The 26,816-nt window shown below is 37.0% G+C and overlaps 1 protein-coding gene across 4 annotated transcripts in view; it reads right to left on the reverse strand.

Moving 5' to 3' along the window:
• Slit2 (slit guidance ligand 2) overlaps positions 1 to 26,816 on the reverse strand; it is a 327,841-nt gene that overhangs the window by 114,735 nt on the left and 186,290 nt on the right. For all 4 annotated transcript variants that reach the window (XM_032916904.1, XM_032916902.1, XM_032916903.1 and 1 more), the window contains exons 5-10: positions 23,732 to 23,803; positions 11,490 to 11,561; positions 7,199 to 7,270; positions 4,162 to 4,325; positions 2,663 to 2,674; positions 1,375 to 1,513 (exon numbers count right to left, since the gene is read on the reverse strand). In XM_032916904.1, the coding sequence (XP_032772795.1) occupies positions 1,375 to 1,513; positions 2,663 to 2,674; positions 4,162 to 4,325; positions 7,199 to 7,270; positions 11,490 to 11,561; positions 23,732 to 23,803 (531 nt within the window). The remainder of the gene's footprint in view (positions 1 to 1,374; positions 1,514 to 2,662; positions 2,675 to 4,161; positions 4,326 to 7,198; positions 7,271 to 11,489; positions 11,562 to 23,731; positions 23,804 to 26,816) is intronic.

Consider the following 26,816-nt stretch of genomic DNA (forward strand, 5'->3'; position numbering starts at 1 on the left):
CTTTCTTATCATAATCTACTTCAGACTATCTACTATGTTCTAATCAAGCTCAAAAGACTTCAATAATACCTAGCTTTATTGATAGATGGATATTCCTTAGATCACTATTTTTTAATGCCTCAAAATGAAAATATTATTCTGAAGTCCAACTCCACTCTCTCTAAAGCTTCCCACTCACTGCTACCTCTGCCATTTGCTCTTGGTGTCCCTTCTTACAAAATCTGACCTGACACTTCCAAAACCACATCACATTATTCTTGTAAGAGTCAGTTTAGAAAAAGCTCCAAATACATGGAAATGGGTAAGATAATATTACACCTACTAAACAATTGAATAAGATACTATTCTGTGCATGCATTGTGAATTGTTTTGCTTCTTCTGTTAAATCTCAATGGATTCTGACGGTTCTGCAGAAGGTCCTGTCTCTTAGCCTAATATTTCAAAGTCTCTATGAACCCATTCTATACCTGAACGTTGTGAAGGCAGACTTTGTGAACATAGATTATCCTCATATAGGAAACTAAAGCACTTTATTATAGCAATTAGACAAATGTGTTGAATAAAGGCAGTTTTTGAAAATAATAGGTTTATTTTTTGCTTTTATGGAAAATTATTTCTACTTAGGCAAAAAAATCTAAAGCTGATAACGGTGTTACTACCTAGAATTGGCTTATGAAATGGTATCACTCTGGTCTAGATAGAGATAACTGCTTCCTTAACGCTTCCTTCGTACTTCCTGTGATGGTGACGTTCTGAATTGCATCTTACATGAATTTCTTTGACTTATGTGAATCTATGACTTAGATTTCCCAAGGACATTAACGTTCAATCCTATGAAATAAAGAAATGCAACGGCCTAGAGAATTTAGCTTTTGCTAGAGGTAGTAACTGGGACACATAATCTAGCTAATTAATTGACACCTGCTACAGTCTGGCACATTCTGTACATGTGTGCTTCACCCATTAAAGCGGGATCATGACACTTCAATTTAAGCCTTGGCGTTTGAGAAGGGAGCTCATGTGCTAACAGTGTCTTTTACTCCTGCTGGCCTCCTCCCTACTCCACTGCTGTAGTAGGACAGCAACATCAGAAAACCCATAGAACCTATAGTCAGGATCAGATGCATACACTGTCTCCAAAACAGCCTTTTAAACAACTGTCCTAAAATGTATTCCTTTTCATTCTACTTGTGATACCTCGGAACAATTTCAACTAAGTATTCAACTGAACAGAATAAAGGTCCCCTATGCTTCAGAAAAATCATGTGCCCAAGGCAACAGGTTTGTCTTTTCTCAACTCACATTTCCTGAGAGAATATCATGGGTTGATTAGTAAGGAGGTGGAAGGAGAATTAGAAAATGCAGGGCACATACATTTCTGTGATGGTCTCAGGCAGATTTGTGGGGATCTCAGTGAGACCTTTCCCTCGGCAGTCTACAATGTTGTTGCTACAGGTACAAGCAATCGGGCAGTGCAGCACACTGCAGGAGGGGGCCATGAATGACTGGTGACCTAAAGGAGAAAAAAAGAGAGAGAGAAAGAAATCAATGGCAGTTAGATTTCTCTCTTGAATTTCACAATCAGGAAACATGAGAAACATGCAAACTACTCAGTTAGGGAAGCAGGAGACACAGATCAAAAGCCTTGCACTTATTCATTAAGTAAGCGTCCAGAATATTTGTGGAATATATGTATTTATATGTTTAAATTCAATGCATTTTTCTCTTGCTGTTTCATCAATTGCCATAAAAATTGTAAGACTTTTTCTTTTTTAACAATAATTATTTTTTTTATATATAGCTATATACTGTAGCTGTCTTCAGACACACCAGAGGAGGGCATCAGATCTCATTACAGATAAAAGTAATCACCATGTGATTACTGGGAATTGAACTCAGGACCTCTGGAAGGTGGTCCTAACCCTGAGCCATCTCTCAGCTCCAAATTGTAAGACTTTTAGAACTTGAAAAATATTAGTAAAACTAAATTCAGATTCAAGGCCTGAAGTCTAATTCCAAAAACAGTTGCTACTTCAGAATAATTTATATTATTTCTAATCAGATTAATGGAGCTTGTAGTATAATTTACTTTGTGTTTTAAAAAAAATACAGAGGACTTCCATTTTGGTTGACATAGCCATTGACCAAATTAAGTTATCCTATGCCATCAAATGCAGGGGAAAACTATATAATAAAAGTTTGGTGTCTGGATAGACTCAAAATTGCTGCTTTCTTGGAAATTATTATAGTAATTTGTGGGATATCATTCTGTAATTGTTCATCCAAATGACTCTTTTCAGGGCCTACTCTGATAGATATTTCTGCTATAATCAGTCACCTGCAGTTGTGTAATTTCCCTATTCAGTATATGAAAGCAAAAGAATCTGAAATCAGATTTCATGACCTCTCTAATGAAAACCAGACCATCATCAGCCAGGCTGCATCAAACAGTCACCTGCTTATCCATGGTTTCTGGAGAAAATCACGAAAACCCTCTGGGATCTTCTGGAAAGGGTCCATCCCAATGGGAGACAATGCCAGGAAGAGACAACGGACTAGCCGCTAAACCCACCCCTCCACACAAGCTCTCACATGACAACAATATTCTAAATCTATAAAAGTGTGGGGAGGGACAAAACACACACACACGGAGTTAACTTGCCTTCTTCCTCATCTAGAAGGCAGCAAGGAAAAAGCAAAAAGAGAAAGACGTTGGTTAGTAGAGAACTGTTAGCAATCAGACATACTGAGAACATTTGATAGCATTACAGGAAAATTCAAGCTAGATTTAAAAGCATGGGAAATGCAGATAAACACCCAAAGACAGCTCTAAATGTTGGAATGTGAGCTAGTGATTTTCCTCAGTCATTTAAACATGTTAATTGCTTTGGATGCCCAGGATTCCTCCCTTGGTAAGCATGAGTGAGAACAGACCTCCATTTTAGACACCAGAATGAGGGGTTTATAAGTTACCTTATATAAAAGGGAATTTCATTTGGACATAACATACACAAATCAACCCTAAAATGCCAATTTTTTGATTACTTATAACAGAGAATATAAAAGATGTACAAATGTTTGATATATTATTGCATTACTTACAGACAAAAGACAAGAAGATGATGGTGGGGTTTGAGGACTGAACCTTTGTTTTACAAAAGTTTTGATCTGATCTGTGGTTGGTAGAGTGTGTGTGTGTGTGTGTGTGTGTGTGTGTGTGTGTGTGTGTGTGTGTGTGTGTGTAATCCATAAATATGAAAAGCCAATTATATAGTTATTTCAAACTTTGTGTGAGGCCTGGTGATGTAATATAGCAGAAGAGCTCTTGCCAAGACATATGAGGACCTGGGTTTGATCCCCAACACCATGAAAAATGTACGTTTGATTATATTTTAAACAACTGTTCTGAAGGAGATCTAACCCTATATTCATAAATATATAATCATATATGTGTATAAATTTGTGTATATATACACACATATGTATGCATATACAGAGTATATCTGGTGAGATCTTGAACTTGATGATTACCATTTTAGTCATATTTTAGCCTCCAATATAGAGAGATTAATTGATATTTTTCATATAGTTGTTTCAAGAGACTTGAAATGAGACAGCTATGTGAAATATTTAGATTAATACTATTTAGACATTCAAAACCAAGCAAATATAAGTTACTGATAAATTTGGCTGGCAGATATTATGGTACTTAAGGTAGTTATATATTTAAGTACAATTGAACCACTAGAAGTATATATCTAAAAAGGAGTTACCCCAACATTTTATAATTACAATTGAGTTATACTGAATTTTAGAGGAAATATCTGGGGATTATCTGTTCATTTTCATTAGCCAAAAAGTATATAATAATCATGGATAAAAGTGAAAATAACAATTTGCAAGTATTGCTACAATCTAGGAATTTCTTATATGTCCATGGGTTAAATGGAAATGTTTTCCGTACAAGGCATCAGTAATTGCCCAAGGTACACATATCGTAGAATCTATTGTTCTGAGTAGAGGGCGAAAAGAGGGTGTCCATGGGGATGAACAGTGATGTCTCACTGGAAAAGAAATCTGAACCTTGGACATTTGAATTCCTCACACCTGTTACCCAATAGTGTAATAAAGAAAAAAATGCTGTAACCTCACTGATCTTACCACTGCAGACAAATTCTCGTTTTTGAACCTCTGCTACATTATGGCCCCTCAGGTGGGATGGGCCCATACACTGAGTGTACAAGCCCACCCGTGGCCTTTGGCGAAGCCAGTCCGAGAGCCAGGCCAGGTGGCAGTCGCAGTATAGGTTGTTGGAGTGGAGTCGACTAAATGAGAAGAAGGAGTTCAAAGCAAGAAAATAGGAGACAATTAATTCAAAATTTGTTATTAAACTATTTTTTTTAAACAACTCAATACAGAAACATCTCGGGGAATTGCTATGCAGTTTTTTTTCCCTTTGATAACTAAATTGATTTACAAACATGAGTCAAATCCTTTACCGATTTAAGCAAAACAACAGCAGTAGGACCACGAAATTTTATTTTGTCTGTGTTAATTCAAAAGGGTAACAACAACAATACTCCAGAAACCAAAAACCAAGACCAAAACAAACAACAAAAAACAACAAAAACCCCAAACAAACAAACAAGCACTCAAGCAACACAAGGCGAATTATTCTGCAGCCTCAACAGAATGAGAGGCAGCTCAGAGCTGTGGACATGAAGGCATGGAGGAGAGCATTTATAACAAACTTGTGGCCTACAGGTCAAATACTAACAAAGGCCTACTATTATTAGTTTCTATGGCAATGGCTTACAAAGTCTTTGCCATAGCATTATTTTGTTAAATAAGATAGAACAATAATTCCACATAAGACAGTGTTTTTAACATATCTCTTCTAATTTCTCCCCTCCCTCCCTCCCTCTTTCACTGCCCCACCCCTCCTTCTATGTCTCTGAGTCTATATCTGTCTCTCCAGCTCCCCTTCTCTGCCTCTCTGTCTCCCTCGCCCGTTTCTGTCTTTTTTTTTTCCTCTCTAATTTTCTTCGTAAAAGAATAAGCTGAATTTGGCTCTTAGGATCTAGCTCCAAAGAGCAAGGGGTAAAATTCTCAGGCATCAGAGCCTGGGAGGGAAGGGATTAAATATGTCTCCTTTAGGTTGCAAGAATCTTTGCGAGATCATGGATTTTTTCCAAATTGCAGAGAGTATGTCTCCATTAATAAAGTATCATGCAAATGTATCCAATAAATTAGGTAAATGACTTTAAACTGGCTTTTATGTTTGCTCAAACTAAAGAATGGGGCATCTAATGCTATAAATCAAAGCATCATTCTTAGAATCGTCTATGACGCAGGGAAACCATTTTAGCCCCTTTTAGCTGATGTATTCAATTCTAACCCAATAATGATAATGGATAGTAAAACATAGACCTCAGACTAGAAAGATAATCAGAGTATAAAATGGAATTTCTAAGTACCAATAATGCCATAGAAAAATGAGCTAACCAAAGGGGAGGGGATTTAAAGTTAAGTGATGGCTTTCTTCTCCTTGAGTCATGAATAAGAACCAGGCTGTTTTGTATCAAAGTTATAAGGAATACTCTAAGGTCATATACTAGATTTTGGGAAAACTGAGTGAGCAACTCCCCAGTTTACTGAGATCTTGAAACACTGACAGTGGTAGCCTCTGGTTGCTGCTCCGTAAGCCTTTTCCAGATATATCCATCTAAGCACAGTATGAACAGGTCCACACCAACTATGGAGTGAGGAAAAGACTCAGAGCACTTTAAAGTTTATTGGGAAGACAAGCTAACATATGGCTACCAGCCGATAAGGACACTAAAATGCAATAACAGATCGCTGCAGACTTTTGGTAGATTTATTGTCTTGGGGATTAAAAATCATGATTATTTCTTTTCACATGCATTACATAAAGTTAATAAAAAAACTGATTTTATCAAATATGGTTTATATAAATAAGGCTGTTAATTAATCTCATTCTCAGGGAAGTAGAATTTAGTTATTAAATTGGTATTATCAGGATGTTAAAATACTTATAATTCAAGGTCCTATTCCTCTTTTTCTTAGGGCAAGGTCTCACTGTGCATCCCTGGTTAGCTTGGAACTCACTATGGATATGACGCTGGTCTTCAACTCGTACTGTACCTGCCGCTGCTACCTGGGCATTGGATTAAAGGTCTGTGCCATCACACACAGCTCAGTGTGGACTTATTTAAGAAATAAGATGAGTGTTTTCAATCAAAGCTATTTGGTTGCCCATTCATTCATGCATTTTATTTATTTTTATAGGGAGATCTCATACAATCCACTGCGCTTTGATCTCACTACATAGCAGAGGTCAGCCCTGAACACCCAAACTTCCTAGCTCATCGCTCAGATGATGGGATGTCATCTCAGCACACCCATGCCAACCTTGGAAATGTGCAATTTAAAATGAGAAGTGGTTTGAAAAAAATAATCAAATGGACTTAACTGATTAAAAAATTACATTTTCCCACACCAAGCCCAGGTCTTAGGTTTTATTCCCTTGCTTTCAGTAATAACTTCTTGGGTTTCAGTGACTTTGAAACCTAATTCATCACAGATACATGTTTTAAAATACTAAATTTAGATATCTGCATATTAGGATTTAATGATCATTTTTTCCTAGAGAGAGAAAAATAGCTGTAGCTCAGACATTATTTCACCAAAATATCTTAATGACTGTGCATAACCCTGGAAAGATATTTTTAAATATAAATGCTGACACAGCTTAAATTATGCAAGCACCAGCGGGTGATGCCCTGACTTTACATTACGGAGAACACTGGAGCGCAATTTAGCTGTATTAGGTCTGGTTCTAATACAGTAATAAAATCATAAAGATTTCCCATTTATCATTTCTGACAGCCAATCAAGGAGTCTTCCACTTCTTAATGAAATGTGACCTCTGCAATAGCTCAAAGTAAATGTTTTATTTTACTCAAACTTTCTGCAATGCGTATCATTTATGAGGAAGGTTTTGAGTTTTCAGAGTAACAGTGCATTTGCTAAAATCGCATCCTTTGACTTCTCAAGTTGCGCTTTCCTTGCCTATGCGGTAATGAACTAGTGGTCCTATGTTCTACTCATTAGACATCGTACTGAGGAAACATCTGTAATTAATGAAATCCATCATGTGATCATTTTGACTACTTACAATGTCCTAAGTTTAGGCATATGGTTGAAACTTGCCACTGAAAGTCTAGTAATATTGTTATTGTTCAGAGTGCTGTAGAATAAAAAAAAAGTTGGAAAAGTTTTAGTTAGATACGGGAAGTAAGTGATCATTTTATATTAACAATAAAAACTTCTCATGACTACATTTAAGCAAACAACTAACTTCCGGGTAGAGATAATATAGAGAATTCGCTATTTTAGAGAAGAGGTGTTGACTAACTTCCATAGTTCAGCACATCACTATGCATTCAGTTTTATTTAACACTTGTCATACGTGTACAACTATATGGTACTACAGCCTGCAAGCCTGCTTACCACAGCAGAGTCAGTGAGAAAACTGCACATTACACATCTTTGTTTAATTAGTGTTGATGGAATTTTTATACTGATGGACACTTCAGGTCCATGCTTGCAACACATAGTCGTTACTACAGAGGACAACTTAATCAGACTTTTCGGTGGACAATGGCTACTCCAGATGTTTGGCTGTAAAATCATGCACCTATATTTGGCTTTTTCATTATTTGAGGACAAAGGGCTTGCTCTGGCATCATATAAAAACTTTGATGTCATCTGTTTTAGTTGCAGCACGCCATGCTGTACTTTGTGTATTTTTTTTGGGGCCACAATCTTAGTCATCATATCTTGAGAAAGATCCAGGAAAATAGTTAGTCAAAGGAGTTTTTGTACAAAAGGTATAGTTTTGCCCATTTCAGATTGCTCCTTCTTTCCCTTAATATAAGTAATGTCAATTTAATTATTTATTTTTTTATTATTTTGAAGATGGAAAGAGTTAACTGAATGTGAATCCCTTTGAGGATCCCTTCAAACCTCGGGATATATTGTGGCATTTGACAAGTAGTTCATGCTGCCTGGGCATAGGAATGCTAAATTTTGTACAACACAAGACAAGATTCAATGCTTTATAGATGCCCATAAATTTTGTATTCTTGTACGTGACTTTAGTTCATGAAGTCAGTTATTCTAGTTGTAAATACATTTCAAAATGTCAGTGGTTTAGGTCTTCAGATGATGTGACCAACTTTACTGAGAAGTCAATTCCTGATCCCCAGAAAAATACCCTGTCTGGAGTCAATCACAACCATTGACAGTTTGCATAGAGAGGGATTGCAAATGTACATCCTCTACTTCAAATACAGTTGAATCACAAAGTAAAATAGAAGAATTAATTACTAGTATTTTTATATATAGGAAGAAGATTGATATAAAAGTTTCCATTTCAAGGTTCCCAAGAAAGTCAGCTTGCTTGGCCATTTTCCATAGTACCAAGGCAACAAACAACTGAACATTAGGTGTGTCAACAGAGCATATACAGAGCAATACAATTTCTAGGTTATTAAAGAACTCGCTGTCCTCCATTGTCAGTCTCCATTTTTTCAAGAGCTAGAGGTTTTGTAAAACATATTATAATATAGGCTTGACCATGGCAGTAATAGGTGTTTCAAAGAAAAAGAAGAACACACTCAAGTATGCTTACAGAGCACAAAAGGGAATGTGTGGTATCTTTTGGTCTCTTTTTCTGGCCCATTCCATCTTTGGTCTAGTCATTTCATTTATGCTACTTGTGTGATCTCCACAGACTTCTCAGCTTAAAGGTCAGTGCAAACACCCCACAAGGATCAAATGCCATCCACCTGGACCGCCTCTGTACCTCGTTTGCATGGGTAGAAACCTGAGTATTCTGACAATCCCCACTCAAAGGACTTTCTGCTTTCATAGCTCACTCCTGCCCTCCCAGCTAAACTAGACTAGTATCACTTTCACATGACCCCAGACTATTTCAAGAAAAAACTTCTCTTTCACCCTTACCAACACTAAGTATCTTTTGTCTAATTCGTCTCTGCAGTTGTTTCAGTTTCAAATGCGTCTTGATTTCAACTGACATCTCCTCCTACTCTACTCAACATAACTGAAATCTTTGAGGATACGAGGCATGATGGAATTTGATTTGGGGAGATGTTTTATGATTATGTTCTTCGTATAAGTCAATTTATTTTTTTTAACTTCAAAGTTTGCTCTTTGTTATGGAGATATATTTAATAGAAAAAGGTGTCTTGATGCCAATATTTGAAAGGTTACCTTTGAAATGATGAAGTATACGGTAGGGCTTTGATGATGATTTTGTTCCTCGTGTTTCTTAGTGCCAAGCAAGAGCAGGACTTGGCAGAGAGTCTGGTACCTAATGGACATGACTCACTATGCTTCTATTTAATTACATTATGCCTATATTGAAGTCAGGAGAAAAATCTGTAAAACTAGCAATTTCATTTCATTTCTGTGTCCAATATCCAAATAAGAAAAAGGAAGTTCTTATGGATACATTTGGTTTTCAATGGTTTGGAGACATTCTCTTCGTTGTAAGGAAATATGTAGCTAGTTTTAAATTCTATAACCAGAATTCCATAGGGACAGAGCTTACTATGGGGCAATGAACTGACTGCTTGCATCTGCTGTGAGTTTTCCCCTGGCACTGCAGACTTTATTAACTATCTAAAAATCCTCATGCAGACTTTTATCAGTGATCAGCATGATTACAACATATTCTCTTGTTTGGCCTCAATACTGTCAGACAATCAAATATGCTCATGGAATAAAAATAAAACTCAAATTAAAATTCTGGGAATCTGGAGTCCCAGATGAAGGCCAAGTTGCTATTCTGCCATTTTTCGCACGAGGTCAGAAGGTAAGATCCTACAGGGTCAGAGCTCTGGAACCCTCTTCCAGGAAGATTGCCTAGTACAGGTCTACTTGGCACCTCCATCTTCTCAAAGTTTTATGCCATTTTCCTTTATCAGCCGTATTTTGGAAAAATTGTTTGAATGGATTAAATATAATATCTTTAACATGTACATAACAAGATTACATTCACGACATCGCTTTACAGTAAACCATTCGGGTATTTTTAAAAGACACCACATTTTCTTGTACTGTAAAAGTTTAATTATTTTCATCTTCAAACAGGCTCTAATCATTATGTATCTCTTTAAGATGAAATTAGGAGTCTCACCCTAATGTTTTAGATTTTATGTGACATGTTGCACAGTAACATTTCCTGCAAATGTCAATATTAGAAATTCTACTAAGAGGAAAATAACAACGTGCAAGGTGACTGCCATTCTAAAATAATACACATTCTCTATATATGTCAAAGGTTTTTATGTGTGGCACTGACACTTGCTCTTACTGTACACTCTCTCATTTCGCCCAACCCCGCCCCTATACATAACAGCACAGTTGCTTGTACACAGGTTAAAAAGTGACTTAAAACTATAGAGCGTGTAAGCATTTTGTCCGTCTTTCCAAAAGAAAAAGAAGTTTGTTTTCAATAGCAATAAAGAAGACTGTCATATACAGAACATTAGACACACTTGCGATTAATTTTTATCAACTCTTTAAAGTACCTCCGATCAGGGGGTAGGTAGAAACTCTACCCTACTTTGCAATACAAATAATGAACACATCAAATATTATTAAAAGAAGTTATCTTCATTGAAAGATTGTTCACCTTCATAATACTTTTTCAAAGGCTCAAAATATCCCTAATTAACCAGACCACCCAATTTTTGATGGGAGGTGGGCCTTGATAATTTCTGTACAACTTTTCACAAATTGATTCCAAACCACTTCACAGTTAGCATGATACCAGATTTCTGACTATAGGTGAGACTAAAGCACCGAGAAATCTCTTTTCCTCAAGGAGAATAGAAGTGAGGGCTCTGAAATAGATTTCCTTGTGGTTCATTCAATTTAAAAACTCAATTTCAAAATAAACAAATGAAAATGAGTTGATTTACGTCATCATGAGAAATTTCATGATTAAATAAAAATGTATTTCAATATTAACCACAAACTGCATTAGTAAATAAGGGGGTGATTTTTTAATGTATATCTTTATTTTAAATTGGATATTTGATTTATTTACATTTTAAATGCTAGCCCCTTTTAGAAATTCGGGAACTTCGGAAAGAACTGTCAATTAGGAAGATATTCTATTAAAACAAAACCAAAACAAAACAAAACACAGATCTTTCGATCGTTTTTAAATCCAAATATCCACACAGAAATATATACATGGTTTTGCCTACACACATCTTCACTCCTCTGCATATTCACAAGTTTTTATACTAAGTAGTTTCCTGTTAGGAGAACATTTTGACATGGAACTATTAGACAGTAGCTAAGTCATCCCATTGCTACTCTCTAGAAACAAGGCTCCCAGGAAGAGAGGGGCAGAAAGAAGCAATACTCACAGCACTTCCAGATCTCGCAGAGCTCGGAATGCCCCATCTTCAATGCAGCTGATCTGGTTGTAATCCAGCTGCCTGTTAAACGGATTAAAAGACCCCATGTCACAGAAGGGAAAGGAAGCAGGGTGCAGGAGACCTGAGGACTTCTGAAGGGGCACTGATGCCCTGACCACACTTCCTGAAATGCTCCCTCACACACACTCCTCTGCTTAAGAATGTCACAAGCCATTCTGCCCTCTCTGTGCAGCTACCGAGATCTCTTTTTGTTCCGAACTGTCTGTGCAAGCAGCAGCTCTTGGAAAGCTCCAGTAAATAATAACTGCACCTTATATTAAATGCCATAGGAATGCAATTTCATTACATCAAGAAAAGCTATCCATTAAGAGCTCTCAGCGTCATCTTGCTGAAACAATTTCATTAAGGTAAAGGGCTGTAAATCACTTAATGTCACATGCACCCCCTCAGTGACCTAACTGAATCCATTTATCAGAGAAGCCCAGCTGCATGTTAATTTCACTATCCTTGGCAAGAGGAGTAAGCCTACTTTCAGGTTTTCATCTTCTAAAGGCAGTTTTCCCAACAGACTCCCAGCTGAAAGCGAGGAGTGCACCCCCCACTGTGCCCAACCAAGACCACGCATTGCAAGCTGGAAGTCGTCATGTGTGCCTCATCACTACTTTCTAAATGCCCGTTTATTACTACACGCAAACTCCCTGCAGTGTCCGTCTATAAGTTTTGGAGTTAAGAAACTTTCAGAATGTGATTCTCGAGGAAAATAACTTATTCAATATTAGGAAATGAATTCATTAAAACTTAAATGAAAATTTGATGCCAATTTTGGCCCCAAATAACAACGAGAAAAATCAAGTGTATTTTATTGCAACAGCATGCAGAGTGTGAATGTAATTTTACCTGTTATGTAAGGCCATTGAATAATATACAAACTGAATTCATACAAATAATTTTTCATCAGTGCTTTCAATACTGAACACAAATGTTCAGTGGAAGAAGGAATACAACTGATGTTTCAAAGTTGGTTAAGTTTGTGGGCTTTTTTTTCCTGATGATTGTGTTTGAAATTAAAACTCTTACTGTTCATGGTAAAAAAAATTACTTTTTATTTAGGGAAGAATGAGGTGTGGGACTAAGAGGAACGGATGAAGGAGAAACTGGTATTCATGTCTGAGAAAAGAGTCTACATTCAATAATTTATAAAATTAATTTACTATCTTGAAATAAAGAAATAAGTATTATATACACTCAACTCCTATTTCCAAAAAGCAGTTTGGACACTGGTACCTCAGTGCTTAGAGACATTACTGTTTCAGTAGAGAAAACATATTTTAATGCTTCACTTAAGACAGAAGTGACATGTTAGCCCACTGTGATGGATATGGGAATGTGTACATACATGTGTGAGATTATAATTGTCAGGGGTTGGGGATTTGGCTCAGTGGTAGAGCGCTTGCCTAGGAAGCGCAAGGTCCTGGGTTCGGTCCCCAGCCCCGAAAAAAAAAAAAAGAGATTATCATTGTCATATAAATGTATGTGTGCTTGTTTCAAATCCGGAACTCACCACGAGGCCTAATTCACTTTGGGGACGGCTCTTACAAAACTGTGTGAACATTCTGTGAAACAGCTGGTTCTCTGATGTGGCTGCTGAATGGGGGTACGGAGATTTCATCTGGTGACTTTCAGAGAGACCCCTTTAGATTACTGATTTAGAAATTACATATGTAGGGGATACTTCCTGAATGCCACATCTCATTTTAAACAAGCCTCCCTTGTACTACCTTGATGCTACATATATAATACAATATAGGACAATATAAAAGCATGCCCATCCTGGGAGTGATACACTTTTGCTGAATTTATAAATCTCGGCTTTCCCTCAAAACCAGTCAGGACTCTCACTACTATAATACTTAAAAGCTTTTCCCGTTTATTAGGAAGTAATGCAAAAGTATAATTTCATTTTCCAGGAAGACGTTTAAGTCCTCATGATATAATATGGCTGCGGTGGTTCCAAGAAAACACTTAGATTCTTGAGCACTTTTGATTTTTAAAGATTAAATTCATTTAACAATTAAGTTAATAGCCTTTTTATTTCAAAGTGCTAAATATATATCCACACTACCATTCTCTAACCTCTTGAACAATTTATCAAAGCCATTTAAATTAGTACAGTGGCATGAAGTGTTACCCTTGACATGCTACAAAAGAGAAATTGTTTCCAGACAAATTGGCAAAATCTTTTAATGCTATCAAATTTGCCTAATGCAGTCTCCAGGTTAATCTGTAAAAGGGTGAGCTGTGTGTTTGCCCATATCTTTTTATCCTTAGCTGTCAATGTATAAATCAGCGCTGACACAGCTTCTTTTAAATCATGCATACAATGCGCCAAGGGGAATCTGGAGCATGCCAGAAAGCACTCAGGCGAATCCTGTTCTACAAGGACTGAAAGACCCATCACTTTCCTTATGCTAGAATCTGCACCATTGCTGGAAACTTTGAACTCCTTTTTCTTATCATGTGTGGCTACACGTTTCTCTTGACAGTATACACATATCTCCTACGGTTAAGACATTAGGAGTGCTTTAGATTCCTAGCATATATTTTTCTTAAACTTTTTATGAATGGTGCCAAGTCTCAGATCACATATTTGCCATGGATGAATACACTTCCTGGAGTTATGAGAAAGAAAAGATAAACAAAAGCAAACGAGGGAATAATTTGTCCAACAATTGTGAATTTTGTTACATTCAACAGAGGCTTCAGAAACCCTGGTTTCTGACTATTCATGAGGAAACCTTTGTGCAGAACTGCATTAGTCTAGAGGGCTCAAAACAAACTGCATCAAAACTGTGCAAAAGCATAATTTATTTTAGGGTTCCCAGACTCCTTTCCTGCACCATGGTTCTCTCACTCCACTCATATGCCTTTCAGGTGCCCTTCAAGCCTTGGGTGCTTGTTCATTCTGTAAGCAAGAAGAGGGTCTGCTCTTGACCTTCGGAGAGCTTGACTTCCTCCAGATTTGATTTCAGATTGCAACACAGAATTGTTATTGGTTAAGAAATCCAGTTTCAATTAATAATTCAGCAAAAAAATTTAGTCTTTAAAGAGCTCAAATGAGAAAGAAGAACATTAGGGAGAGTAGGCAAGATTGTCTGATGCTCTCGTTGTACATGAGCTACTTTCTCACACGGGGAGATGTTTATATTGATTTGAAGAAAGAACGCTTCTGTGCTTAAGTTTTCTTTGACCTTCAGTCAACCTGAATTATCATGGGCTTTTGTGTTTTCTGTTTAGTTTCCATTTTATGTCCTTCCCTTTGCATCTGTTCAATGTGAAATCTCCTGTCCTGTTCCTATGCCACTCTCCTAATGCATGCGTTTGTATTTTTAAGCACTACATGACTGCATGCAAATAGAGTGGTTGTAGAGAATCATCTTCTTCATCCTCGTCTTGTTAAGCATCAATTCTGATGATTCCCTTTTCAGTGGTGGACAAAGGTCCACTAATTCCCGGGAAACCCCAGGCTTCCCGTTTGATAGTTCCTGGCTCTGGAGGTTGTAGTCGCAGACAACGCCATTTAACAGTAGACTCGGACACTGAGCAATGCACTCTGTGATTCACACATAGAATTAGGAAGCTGATTTGGTTTTATTTCACAGTAAACAGCTGGTGAGTGTAATTAATGGAAATAATATATCATCTTTGAAATATTAAGTCTAAAGTACATATAAGTAAAAAAATTAAACATATATAATATAGCTAGAAATGCTGTATTATTATTAAAGTTTTCTTGAAGTATATCCAATTTCCTTCCTTTAAAATTTAGCTACCATACTGAATTTTAATATAATTTATACATTTTACTTCAGTGTTAAATTTAGATGATTGTATCTCTATGCATAGCCAATATGTACATTTGTATAGCATCCAAGTACTAATGTTCAATCAGTAAATAGCTTTCTTTCCTAACAATTAGAATATATAAAATAGTTACCTGTGAAATACTACAGAACATAAAATTTATAATAAAAATAATGTGTGGTCTAGGAAAGAACATCCAATTTCTCAATGAAGTAATTATGAAAATGCCCAAATTTTGTTGTATTTTTCGCATTTCAGGAGCTAGAAGTAGTGTGTCATTTATATTGCAATTATAACATAAAAGACTCTAAAATTTTAAAGAATTTACAACACATCAAAGTGGCTAGATGGTATGTAATCATGAAACATGTTTTTCTTTAAAAAAAAACAAAAGAATCACCCAGGAAGAAAAGAGATTAAAGTCTCTTACTATGGGTATAGTATTTTTCTGTAAGCGTAAAATTCAAAATTCAAGTGCATATAAGTTCCTAAATATAAAAATTCATGACAACCATTATTTAAACCACATTTTATAATTTAAATAATAATATATAAAACATGGAAATAGCACAATTTGGACTATATTAATGCATATCCTGAATATTAATTTCAATAACCACGTGACTTCTCTCAGAACAGAAGCTCACCATCAGGAACCTGGTACTGGGGCACTAGATGAAAGGTAAAAATCTGTTCTAAAAGACGTGGAATTTTGCACAATTTGATATTTAGTATTTTACAATCTTTTAGGCAATGCTTTGTGAATCTTAGTAACAGTAACCTCAAATTTATCAGTCTACAATATATATATATATATATATATATATATAAACATATATGCATTTGCTATTTGAATGGAGAAAAAGAAACCATTAGCCGGATTAAAAGAAAAATTTTGTAACAGACAATGGGGAGGAGACAACTAGAATGACATTTGAGTCCTGGCATTCTTAGGAAAATTAACCAAGCTGTTTGAAACTAAGACTGATTATAATAAACGCATTTACTGACCACACAGTATATGCTCTATGCTGACTGTATACAATCTCATTACACATCATAGTAATGTGAGAAGGCCCAAATTGCTGGCGCCTCAATCTCATAGATGGAATAATAAGACTCAAAAAGTCTGAGAACTTCTACGTCGCAAGCAGCAAATACCGTGTTTAGCTTTGATTGGAATTGAGATCCATATATTTCACAAGGCTTCCAAGAGGCTAAAGGAAGCAAATTCACAGTGCTTTTCTGCTTCAAGTGGGGTTTTAGAGAAATAGATGGCCAAGATTCAAAGAAGTAATGTATTTCAGAAAAGGCAGTAATTCCTCTAGGTAGAGAGAGATAAAGGAGGGTAGAAATATATATATATATATATATATATATATATATATACACACACACACACACACACACACACACACACACACACACACACACACACACACACATATGATGTTCTAAGATGTGGCTCAGGGTAGAATGTTTGCCTAGGATGCATTAAGCCCTGGTTTCAACATTCAACATCCAGCACTATATCATATCAAAGTGGTCATATCTTTTTCTCCCCTCAAATGGCTAGAGTTTTATAGATGAAAGAAGAGCTCCATTGGAACAAATATAAGGTTACAGGAATGTTTTCAGGACCAGAGATATTTGGGGTGGAGCAGAGCGCTTCTATAGAGAAACAATGACTCAAAGCAGAAAGTTCTTGTCACAGTCAGAACTTCCTAACTAGTCAGAAGGAGCAGAAAACATTCAATAAACTCTCTTAGTGAAACTCTATATTCTTATAGGCCACACAGAACTAAGGCCATGTTGTGCTTCATTCATATGGTTTGGCTTTTATATATTTCACAAACACGTCATGAGAGTAAATAAGAGGAGTTTGAACCTGGTCATCAGAATGTGAAATGAGTGCACCATGCGAAATATATATATATAGTATCTTTGTTAATATTGTCTATTGAGACTAAAGCCTGGAGGTCAATATCAATTAAGAGGCTGTTGGAATAGTTCAGAGGTAACAACGTGTTCTAACCCACGTTGGAGAGACAAGAACTCTGAAAGTCTGTTCTGTCTCACTGAACAAGAAGGCAACCACACTAGACATATTAGCTTTTGTGTAATAAATTGGTGCAGGGGAATTCAAAATCAATCATCATTTCCTGCATTTTCTTTGCTTCGTTCTGTTCTGTTTTGGAGGCATTTTTGAAGATAAACTGCATACATTATATAGTCACAGAAGAAAAACCATTACTGAAGTAAAGTTGCTTCAAGGAGATAAAACAAAATGGAAAACTGAAAAGACTTCGGTCAGGGCAGGGCAATGGGAGGGAGTGGGTGGGTTGGTGAGGGAGCACCCTCCTAGAAGCAGGGGGACAGGGGATGTGATAGCAGGTTTCTAGAGGGGAAACCAGAAAAACGGATAGCATTTGAAATGCAAATCAATAAAATATCTAATAAAAGAAAAAATAAAAAAAAAAGAGTTCGGTGGTTGGTTATGTCATTGAAGTTATTGGGTTGGTCACAATTCTGATGCCTTGGGAATGAACAAAAAGAACCACGGGGACTGCAGGACCATGGGCAGTGGCCAAGGTTCTAAGAGTGGGGCTTGCTCACACTGATCAGGCCACACCCATTTCTTTTTCACCAAAATAACTTGTGTTTGTATTTGTGATCTGGGGCTGTAGGCACTGTGCTGTGATGGCTGACCCTCATGAAACTCATTGCTTCCTATCATTTGCTTGAAGAAGTATCTATGTAGGTGGCTCAGAAGAGTCTATGGTCTATTCAATTCCTTTGTGTTTAATGTAAGCCAAGCATTAGGCAGAGCTTGTGGGTATCCTGTGGAACACCCATGGGAGAAAGAGGGACACCACAAGAAAATCCACAGGATCAACTCATCTTGGTTCACAGGCTCAAAGACTCAATTGACAATCAGGGAACCTGCGTGAGTCTGACATTGGTCCTCTGCATTATATGTTATATATTATATGTCTTCTAACAGCGGGGATGGGACCTATCTCTGAATCTTTGTCTTGTTTTTGGGACCCTTTTTCTCCCACTGGGTTGCCTTAATCTGAGGGGAGGTGCCTAGTCTTATTGCAACTTGATATACCATGTTTGTTGATATCCCTGGGAGTAGATCTGGGGAAAATGCGGTGTTGAGGGAGGGATGGGTAGGAGAGGAGGGAGGGGCAGCTGCTGTGGAAATGTAACATATGAGAGAATAAAAAAGGGGGAAAAAAGACCATCCCCAACAACGAAGAAAGTTTGGTTTTTTTTTTCAAAGTATTTCTAGCTTCAGAAATAAATGAAAACCACTAGGAGAGAGCTGGATATGAACAGAACAGTTTGAATTGGTAGTTGAAGCATATTATCTTTTAAGGTAAGTTCAAAATGACGTAACCTTGGAAACTGACTACAGAGGTTGTTTGTAATTAGAATTTACGGCAGAGGTGATGAAATCTCTTACACTTACTGGGAATTCACACATTCTTCTCCTATATGGTTACATATTAGTTCTATTCTATCTGGCAAACTCTTGTTCAGGAACTATGTAAATAATGATGGAGAAACCTATCAGGAAAGAGGTTCAAACTAAGTGAAAGTACAATCTATACAATATGTTAGGCCTTCTGCATACCTAGATAAATTTGGCTGCAATTGCATTTTATGGGCTGGAGAAGATTCATTGAAAAGTGTAAAACTAAACTAAAACAAGGAAGGACTGACAAAAGAAAGGTGACAGCAATTCAGTGAGCAATAAAGTTTCTACGCCATGTATGTGGATTTGCACCAACAGATTAATTCCCTCTCTTGCTCGTCAATACAGCATGTCCAAACTGGAGGATTTTACTCCAAAGTGTCATAGTTATGTTTATTTATTGTCCAAACGATGGCATGAATTGCCTAAAGGAAATATCCTGAATCATTCTGTGAATTATACTTTTGCTTATAGATTGGTGCACATGAAATTATATTAAAATTTTCTTTTGTACCCATGAAAAACAAAGCTCATTTTCCCTTTCAGAAAGCTGGTTTTTGTTTGTTTTGTTTTTCTTTCTGTTTCTTTTTGAAGCACTGAGGATGATTTTTTTTTATATGGAAAGAGAATAAAATTCATTGCTGTGGGGTAGCTGGAATTACAAAGGTGCAAGCCAACACAAAAGGAATGTCCATGGGGAGTGTGTCGGTGAAAACCGCACAGAGCCCATCTTGAAGATGCGTACCAGAAGGAGGAAAGAAGGAGCAGGAACGTATTCTCCTTTACACAGCAGCGAATGCAATTCTTACAAGAGTTTGACTATTTCCTATATCCATTCCCAAATAAGAGAGCAAAAGTGGCTAACATGAGTTTTGTGATGACAAGTTACAACCAACTTATTTCCTTCCTAAGTGTACGTCTTTATCCCTCTTTTTATTAAATTCTAAGGGCAAATAGGAAGTTTTTTCTTATTAAATAAAGGACTCTTAAGACATATCTGAACCCCATGAAGTACATGCTACAAAAACAAGATCACAGCTCTCAAAAATAAGGTGAGACTAGCCAGGAATATTTTCTAAGAGGAAAAGACTGAATGGAAATATCTAATCAGGTGCTTGAAAAAAAATTCCATGCGTGCTGTAATGTTTTCTTTTGACATTTGATTACGGGAAAGCAAAGTTTCGTGACTTCAGATTAAACCTATTAATTATATATACAAAGTCTCTAGGGACATGTTCTGCGAGCATTAGTTAACTTTTTTGAAGAATCAGCCATCGGTAATGACAGGTAGCAGTAGCTACAATTTTGCGACTTTAAAAGCGCACATGGAAGTCCCACGAATACTGCTGATGGAAACTGTTAGGAACCTCATTATTCTGTTGATATTGGAGTACAATTTTGTTTTCCTAATATCTGAGAGTCTAAAAGGTCAAGACAAAGGAAAGTGGTATAAGTTGTAATTTGGGGGAAAAAGAGGTAACAGAACAAAACACTAAAACCACTTTAATTCAGCTATCAAATAAAGATATATAACCATAAGAGTTAGTTAATTCCTCCCTGAGACGCTTAGGACCAAGACGAATGCTCGTCTGTCTGGGGTAGTTCAAGCGAGGCTTGCCTGGAGAAGGGGAAATAAAATGTACTAATTCGCAACATTTACACAGCATCTGTTTCAAGATGTCAACTTGAGCATATTTAACTGGACCTCAAGAGCAAATCAAAAGTCATCATTAGAAACCCTGTAGGAATGGGAACCGTTTTGCATCAGGTCCGAAAGTGACCAATCTGAACGTTTAATCAGACTGCGGCAGGGTGGGACTGCGGAGAGCCAGGGCTCCAGGGTAGGACTGCCGAGGGGGAGCCACGCTCCAGGAGCCAGGGTCTTGGCACTGTGAAGGCACAAACGCATGCTGCTTGAGCTGATATTTCTCTTTTCACCTCTGAATAATTGTGCAGCTGTCATTGGAACGCCATCAGGGCAATGTACTTAGAAGTGAACACAAGGGCCCAATAAAGATGACAAAACACTGCCTGTCCTGCTCAGTCCTAATATCATCATCAGTGGTATGCGACTTTTTCACTGATGGCTGCGGCTAGTGGTTTAAGAATAGTGCAAATTAAATTTTATACTTAAAGAAAAAAAGATGATGTGTTGCCTCTGTTTGAATGAGAAAACAACTTTATATCCTGCCCCACAAAATGAGAATATTTTTGACAATGTAGTTTGAGATGTCTTTTTACCTATAACGTTTCTGTTAGTTATTTAAGCTGATTAAGAAGTGAAATTTTACAAAATTCAGTTTCTGTCCTCCTTTCTTTTTGCATTAGTTCAGGGAAGATGAGGAGGACAGGAGTTTTTCCCCCTGATTTTAGTGCCACCATTCAGGTCTACACTGTCTCTTAAGCTTCCCTTCATCCACGGAAACATAAATTTCCAAAGCAGACTCTGTGAGGAAGCTTCAGTCAGCATCTCCGACATGTGGATCCCTTGTGTCTCATCTCTGCTTTACTTAATAAAAAACAATCACGTTCCATTTCCTACATCGCAAAAACCAAACACATTCCATTTCTCATACTCACAAAATAGACACACTAAAACTCCATTACACTTTGCTTTTATAGGAAGTGCTTCCACAATTTACACCTAGCTACTGTTTACCAACACTCATACAAGACTTTTTCTTAGATTTCCCCTACACTCTTTCAGGGATTTTCTTCTAGAGCTCTCTGACCACTTATAGTAGTACTTTTAAGTTGTCCTACCTTAATCCCTAAAGTATTTGATCTCTTATTTATAAATCATTGTTTCGTATTATGTTCCCTGAATATTTCCATGCGTATTTTCTGTTTCAACTCGAAGGTCCGTGTCTAATCAACTCATAATGGAATAATCATATGCATGTTTAAATAATATTTTCATCACATTCTAATGTTGAAATTTATCTTATATTCTACTAGCCTGTTTTCCTTGTAAGTCACGTGTCTGTGGATAACTTTGAGCAATCATGCACTGAATACTTTTATAATGAAACGTAATACTATAGTTTCCTAGCATTTTTACTGGTTTAAAAGGTCTTCACATATCATTTGCCTAATATCCAGAGCAAACATGAGTAACTATTATTCATTTCGTGAAACTAAATACTCAGAAACAGAGGATTTGCATGATTACTTACGTCTAAAAATCCAAAATATAGCAAAACTGTCTGAAGTTGTAATCCTATGCTCGTTGTGAGGCATATGTAACAGCCTTTGAATTTGTAAAGAAAAAAAACCCTGAAACTCATGAATGTGTGTGGGAGAGGTTTAAAATGTTCATTTCTCATGGCAGCTGGCCTACTCTCTCACTTTCCACTTAATCTCTGAACTTATGTTTCAGGTTAAATGAAGAAAACATATTTAAAAAAAATCCCCCATAATAAGTCAGTGCTCCTAAATGTAGAATTAATTACAAAGAGTACCAGGTGACTCAGAGTATCTGAATATTTGAAGAATACTTAAATACACTTTTATAGGCACTTAATGACAATACTATTGTAAGGTTATAAGTGATATTCTGCAAGGGTGGTCAAATGTAGCCATTGCAATTTGAGTGGATACAACCCAGAAATTCTTAAGTAATACCAGACCCTCACATAATACACTGAGACAGATTGTGTCACCCTATGTCAGCCAATCCATCCTAAGCATTCTCAAAGTTCTGGCTGGCTAGTAAAGACAGAAAGAAAGCAGAAGAAATCCTTTTTGTCTAAGTGCCCGTAAAAAAATCACCACAGTCATACTGTTAATGGTTTTGTATATTTATAGTCACAAAACTGTGCTTTTCTGTCATTACTTATGTACTCAGAAAGCATAGATTCAGGGTCAAGGAAAACACATTTTTTTGAGGAGATCTAAAGGCCCAAATCTGTGGCCTTATCAACACTTGTCCCTTTTGACAAGGGACAGCATCTGTCTCACTTTCCCTTCCAGAGAAAAATAGTTCTGAATTCTCCCATGGAGAATTCTGAATATCAGTTAATTCTTGAAAAATTGCCTGCACTGTTTATGAGCAGCTAAAAAACATTGGATTAGAAGAGTTCCTCAGGATACACAGGAACTCTTCTTCCCTACATTCCAAGGTACTGTAATAGCTAAGGAAAGCATTTTAACCCCCAACATTTGAGGTAAACTGAAACATCATTTTAAAAGACTAACATTATTTTGGAAGTGATAAAGATATATATTGACAATATTAGGTTTGCCACTGAGAGCTTATATCTCCCAGGCAGCTTGAGAGCTGTAGGCACTTAAACACCTTGCAAGAAACCAGATTAAAGATTTATCAAAGAAAATAAATACTTTTTTTTCTTCTTTCCCTTATTACGGAGGGTTTTTATTCATAAAGTCCTTCACAGATAGGAAGGAAAAGATGTGGGAAAAATACACAAGAATGCAAAGGTAAATTTATCATGTTTTATACTTTTAACATCTAAAAACTCCAGAAAAAGCTGCAGTTCTGAGCTATCTTTATCTTTAGCTGGAAAATATTATCTACGCTTTCCAAAAGAAAATAAACACTTTATTTGCTGTGCTTTGAGCATACTCTGACAGAAGCTACAAAGAGAACAAGAAAGGACTTGGGAAGAAAGTGAGAAAAATCTTCCATTTTTCTGAAAAATTTAAAAACATTAATCGCAATATTGAAGAATAAATTGTATAATGACTTGAGTTGTCAAAATTCCTTACAAGGGCAAAATTTTATGTTTCTGTTGAAATATCTTCAAAACAAGAAGAAAGCTACATAGATATTCCATTTTCCTGATAATTTAAAATATGTAAAGCTGGCCCAAAAACAGATAATAATGTAAAAGCACTATAAATTAAACTGTACATTTATACTCACAGATTTTTAATGTCAACTGCACCACGGAAAGCCTTCCTTGGAATTGCTTGAATCTGATTTTCACTGAGATCACTAGAAACAAAGTAAAGGAGAGCTATAGTTATGAAATAATATTTTATGTTTTATATAACCAAAATATGGAATAGAAGAACAAAGATCACCCCACAATGAAAGCACCCTCCACCACACATAAAAAGGCAAGACAGTTAACTGCAAGGCATGAACCTACACAAATAACTTATAATCCTAAGGTAACTTAAAGTTTGCATTAAATATTGCAATTTCATGTTCTAGTATAAAATATGGTGTTTTAAATTAATGGTTGATCTAATTTTGTAAAAGAAAATATTTCATTAAGACAAATAGTAGATTTTTCATAGTTTCAAGGGGACCCTTTAGAATTTAACATTTGTCTAAGATCGCTGTTTCAACCGAGCTTCCTAAAGAAGCATGACAATACTCAGACCACATAATTAAGCTTCCATCACAACTTAAGTGACTTAAGTAATATTAAAATGGAATATGGAAGCACCAATCCAACCACAAAATAAAGCTTCTGCATGAAATACTAACAATGAGCCGAATTAAAGCTTTCCCTAAATATTTCTATTATAACCATAAAGATCGAGTCTATATTTACATCTTAATTAAATTAAGAAATACATTTTAATCAAGGAAAAAAGCACTCTCTGGGTAGAAATAAGAAGTCTGAGGAGAAAAAAAAAAGCTCATCATAAAATGGGTCATTATTTTTTCCTTCCAAGAGTTCAGAACCAATTCTAAGAGCTTAGAAAGTATTATTAGTCTTACCACATACAGTACAAACACACACCCAGAAAGATATGCCACTCAAAAGAGAAAACTGCCCTCCGGGTTTTATTAATATAAGCACCCAGCAAGAAGCCGAAATATCAGGCAAACTATTAAAATACCAATGAAGTTATTCAAATTCTAAGATAACCCATTCTCTCAAAGAGAGCTGAAGCTACTGACCACAGATGCCCACCAGATGCCAAACTGGGCCGTTTCCCACCGTGCGGAAGCACAGTGAGCAGGTCGCTCCACACTCCCTCCCTCAAAGCCGCCCGTGAGCAGAGCTCATAATTCACGTGCTTGTAGTCACACAGGAGAGGAGAGGATATGACTGGCTGATGCAAAGATTTAGTGCCTGGTCTTGACCTCATTAACGCCGAGTTTTATACAAATGAGATTGGAGTTTATATCTCAATATGCTTAATGTTCAAATGAAAAAAAAAGTGTTTGCTAAGCAATTTGTAAAGATGTAAGTATTAATGATACTTCGGCAAAAGATGAGGAGAAGGAAGAGAAGGAGGATGAGGAGGAGGAGAAAGAGAACGGGAGGAGGTGGGGGTGAGAAAAGAGGAAAAACTCATATTTTACTTCAAAGAGTAATTGTACCCATTTGCACTTACGCAGGAAGCACATTGTGAAGCAATGTAGCTCATTATTGCTTTCAATAATTTCCCAACATCCTTAAGAGCAATAAAACCCCATTTCCTTAAAAAAGCGCTGATTTCCCCCACTTGTCATTGATTAGGACTGACTTCTTTCCTTCCTTTTAAAATTATGTCGTTAAGGATATATATATATATATATATATATCCTTAATATCCTAAAAATATATATATTAAAACCTTGATGGCAAAAACTGTTCAGAGGAGGTCAGAGGACAAAGCAATTTCTGAGGAAGAAAAAAAATGTAGCGAGCAAGGAGGAAGGGAAGGAAAAAGATGGCATTCAAGTGAATATGAAGCTGTCATGCTTGCTGAAAATGATTGTGTTTAACAGAGACTGAAGGAAAGGCCATCCAGAGACTGCCCCACCTGGAGATCCTTCCCATACACCGACACCAAACCCAGACACTACTGCTGATGCCAAGAAGTACTTGCTGACAGGAGCCTGATATAGTTGTCTCCTGAGAGGCTCTACCAGAGCATGACCAATACAGAGGCGGATGCTCGCAGCCAACTATCTGACTGAGCGCGGAGACCCCCTTGAAGGAGGTAGGGGAAGGACTGAAGGAGCTGAAGAGGTTTGCAACCCCATAGGAAGAACAACAACATCAACCAACCAGAACCCCTCCCCCAAAGCTCCGAGGGACTAAACCGCCAACCAAACAGTACACTTGGAGGAACCCATGGCTTCAGATACATATGTAGCAGAGGATGGCTTTATCTAGCATCAATGGGAGAAAAGACTTGTGGTCCTGTGAAGGTTCGATGCCCCAGTGTAGGGGAATGTCAGGGCGGGGAGGTGGGAATGGGTGGGTGGGGAAGCACCCTCGCAGAAGCAGGGAGAGGGGAATGGGATAGGGGGGTTGCAGAGGAGAATCCGGAAAAGAGGATAATATTTCAAATGTAAATAAATTAAAAATCCAATAAAAAAGAGAAATTGATTGTGTTTTACCCTCATGTCCCTGCCTTCGTTACACTGTCTAGTTATTAGCCCTTACCACCTCTCAGACAAGGAATACTTCAGAGAGCATATAGAGAAAAGACCACAAAACATTTACTCCTGGTTTTGAGTTTTCCCTCACGTCTGTAGGCTTCTAGTCTCTAGAACTTGAGTTCCCTTTCTTCGCACAAATGTTTTGCTGGGTTTCCATGTCCCGCGGTCAGACTCTTGACTGACTTCAGAGGGAGAGGAAAAGTAAGGCTTTGTGTGGCTCGAATAAACATAACCATGACACCCTGCAGTTTAGGGGGGGATATCACTCCTGGGTTTTGTATTATTTTTATTGATTTCCTATGACAAATTCCTAGAGCATGGACCAGTTTTCTTTGGATAATAGTCACCAACCTTTCCCCCGTAAGCTCTGAAGGACTAAGAGGCTCAAAGGTCAATATTTTCCTAAGATTGATGGCTGTACCTAACTCTACCCCTGGATAGAGAGCTTCTCAGCATGGAAAGGCTTCTCAGCATGCATGAGGGTGCCATCCGCTGGGTTAAGCCTCTTTAACTATGATTCCTGGTTCCTTTTGAGGAGTGGACTATGTTCTGGAAAGAGCCTGACACAAGCAATAGTTGATGCTTAAAAGAATACACACCCCATGCTCCAATTACC

The sequence above is a fragment of the Rattus rattus genome, chromosome 11, assembly GCF_011064425.1.
Source record: "Rattus rattus isolate New Zealand chromosome 11, Rrattus_CSIRO_v1, whole genome shotgun sequence".
NCBI lineage: Eukaryota > Metazoa > Chordata > Mammalia > Rodentia > Muridae > Rattus > Rattus rattus.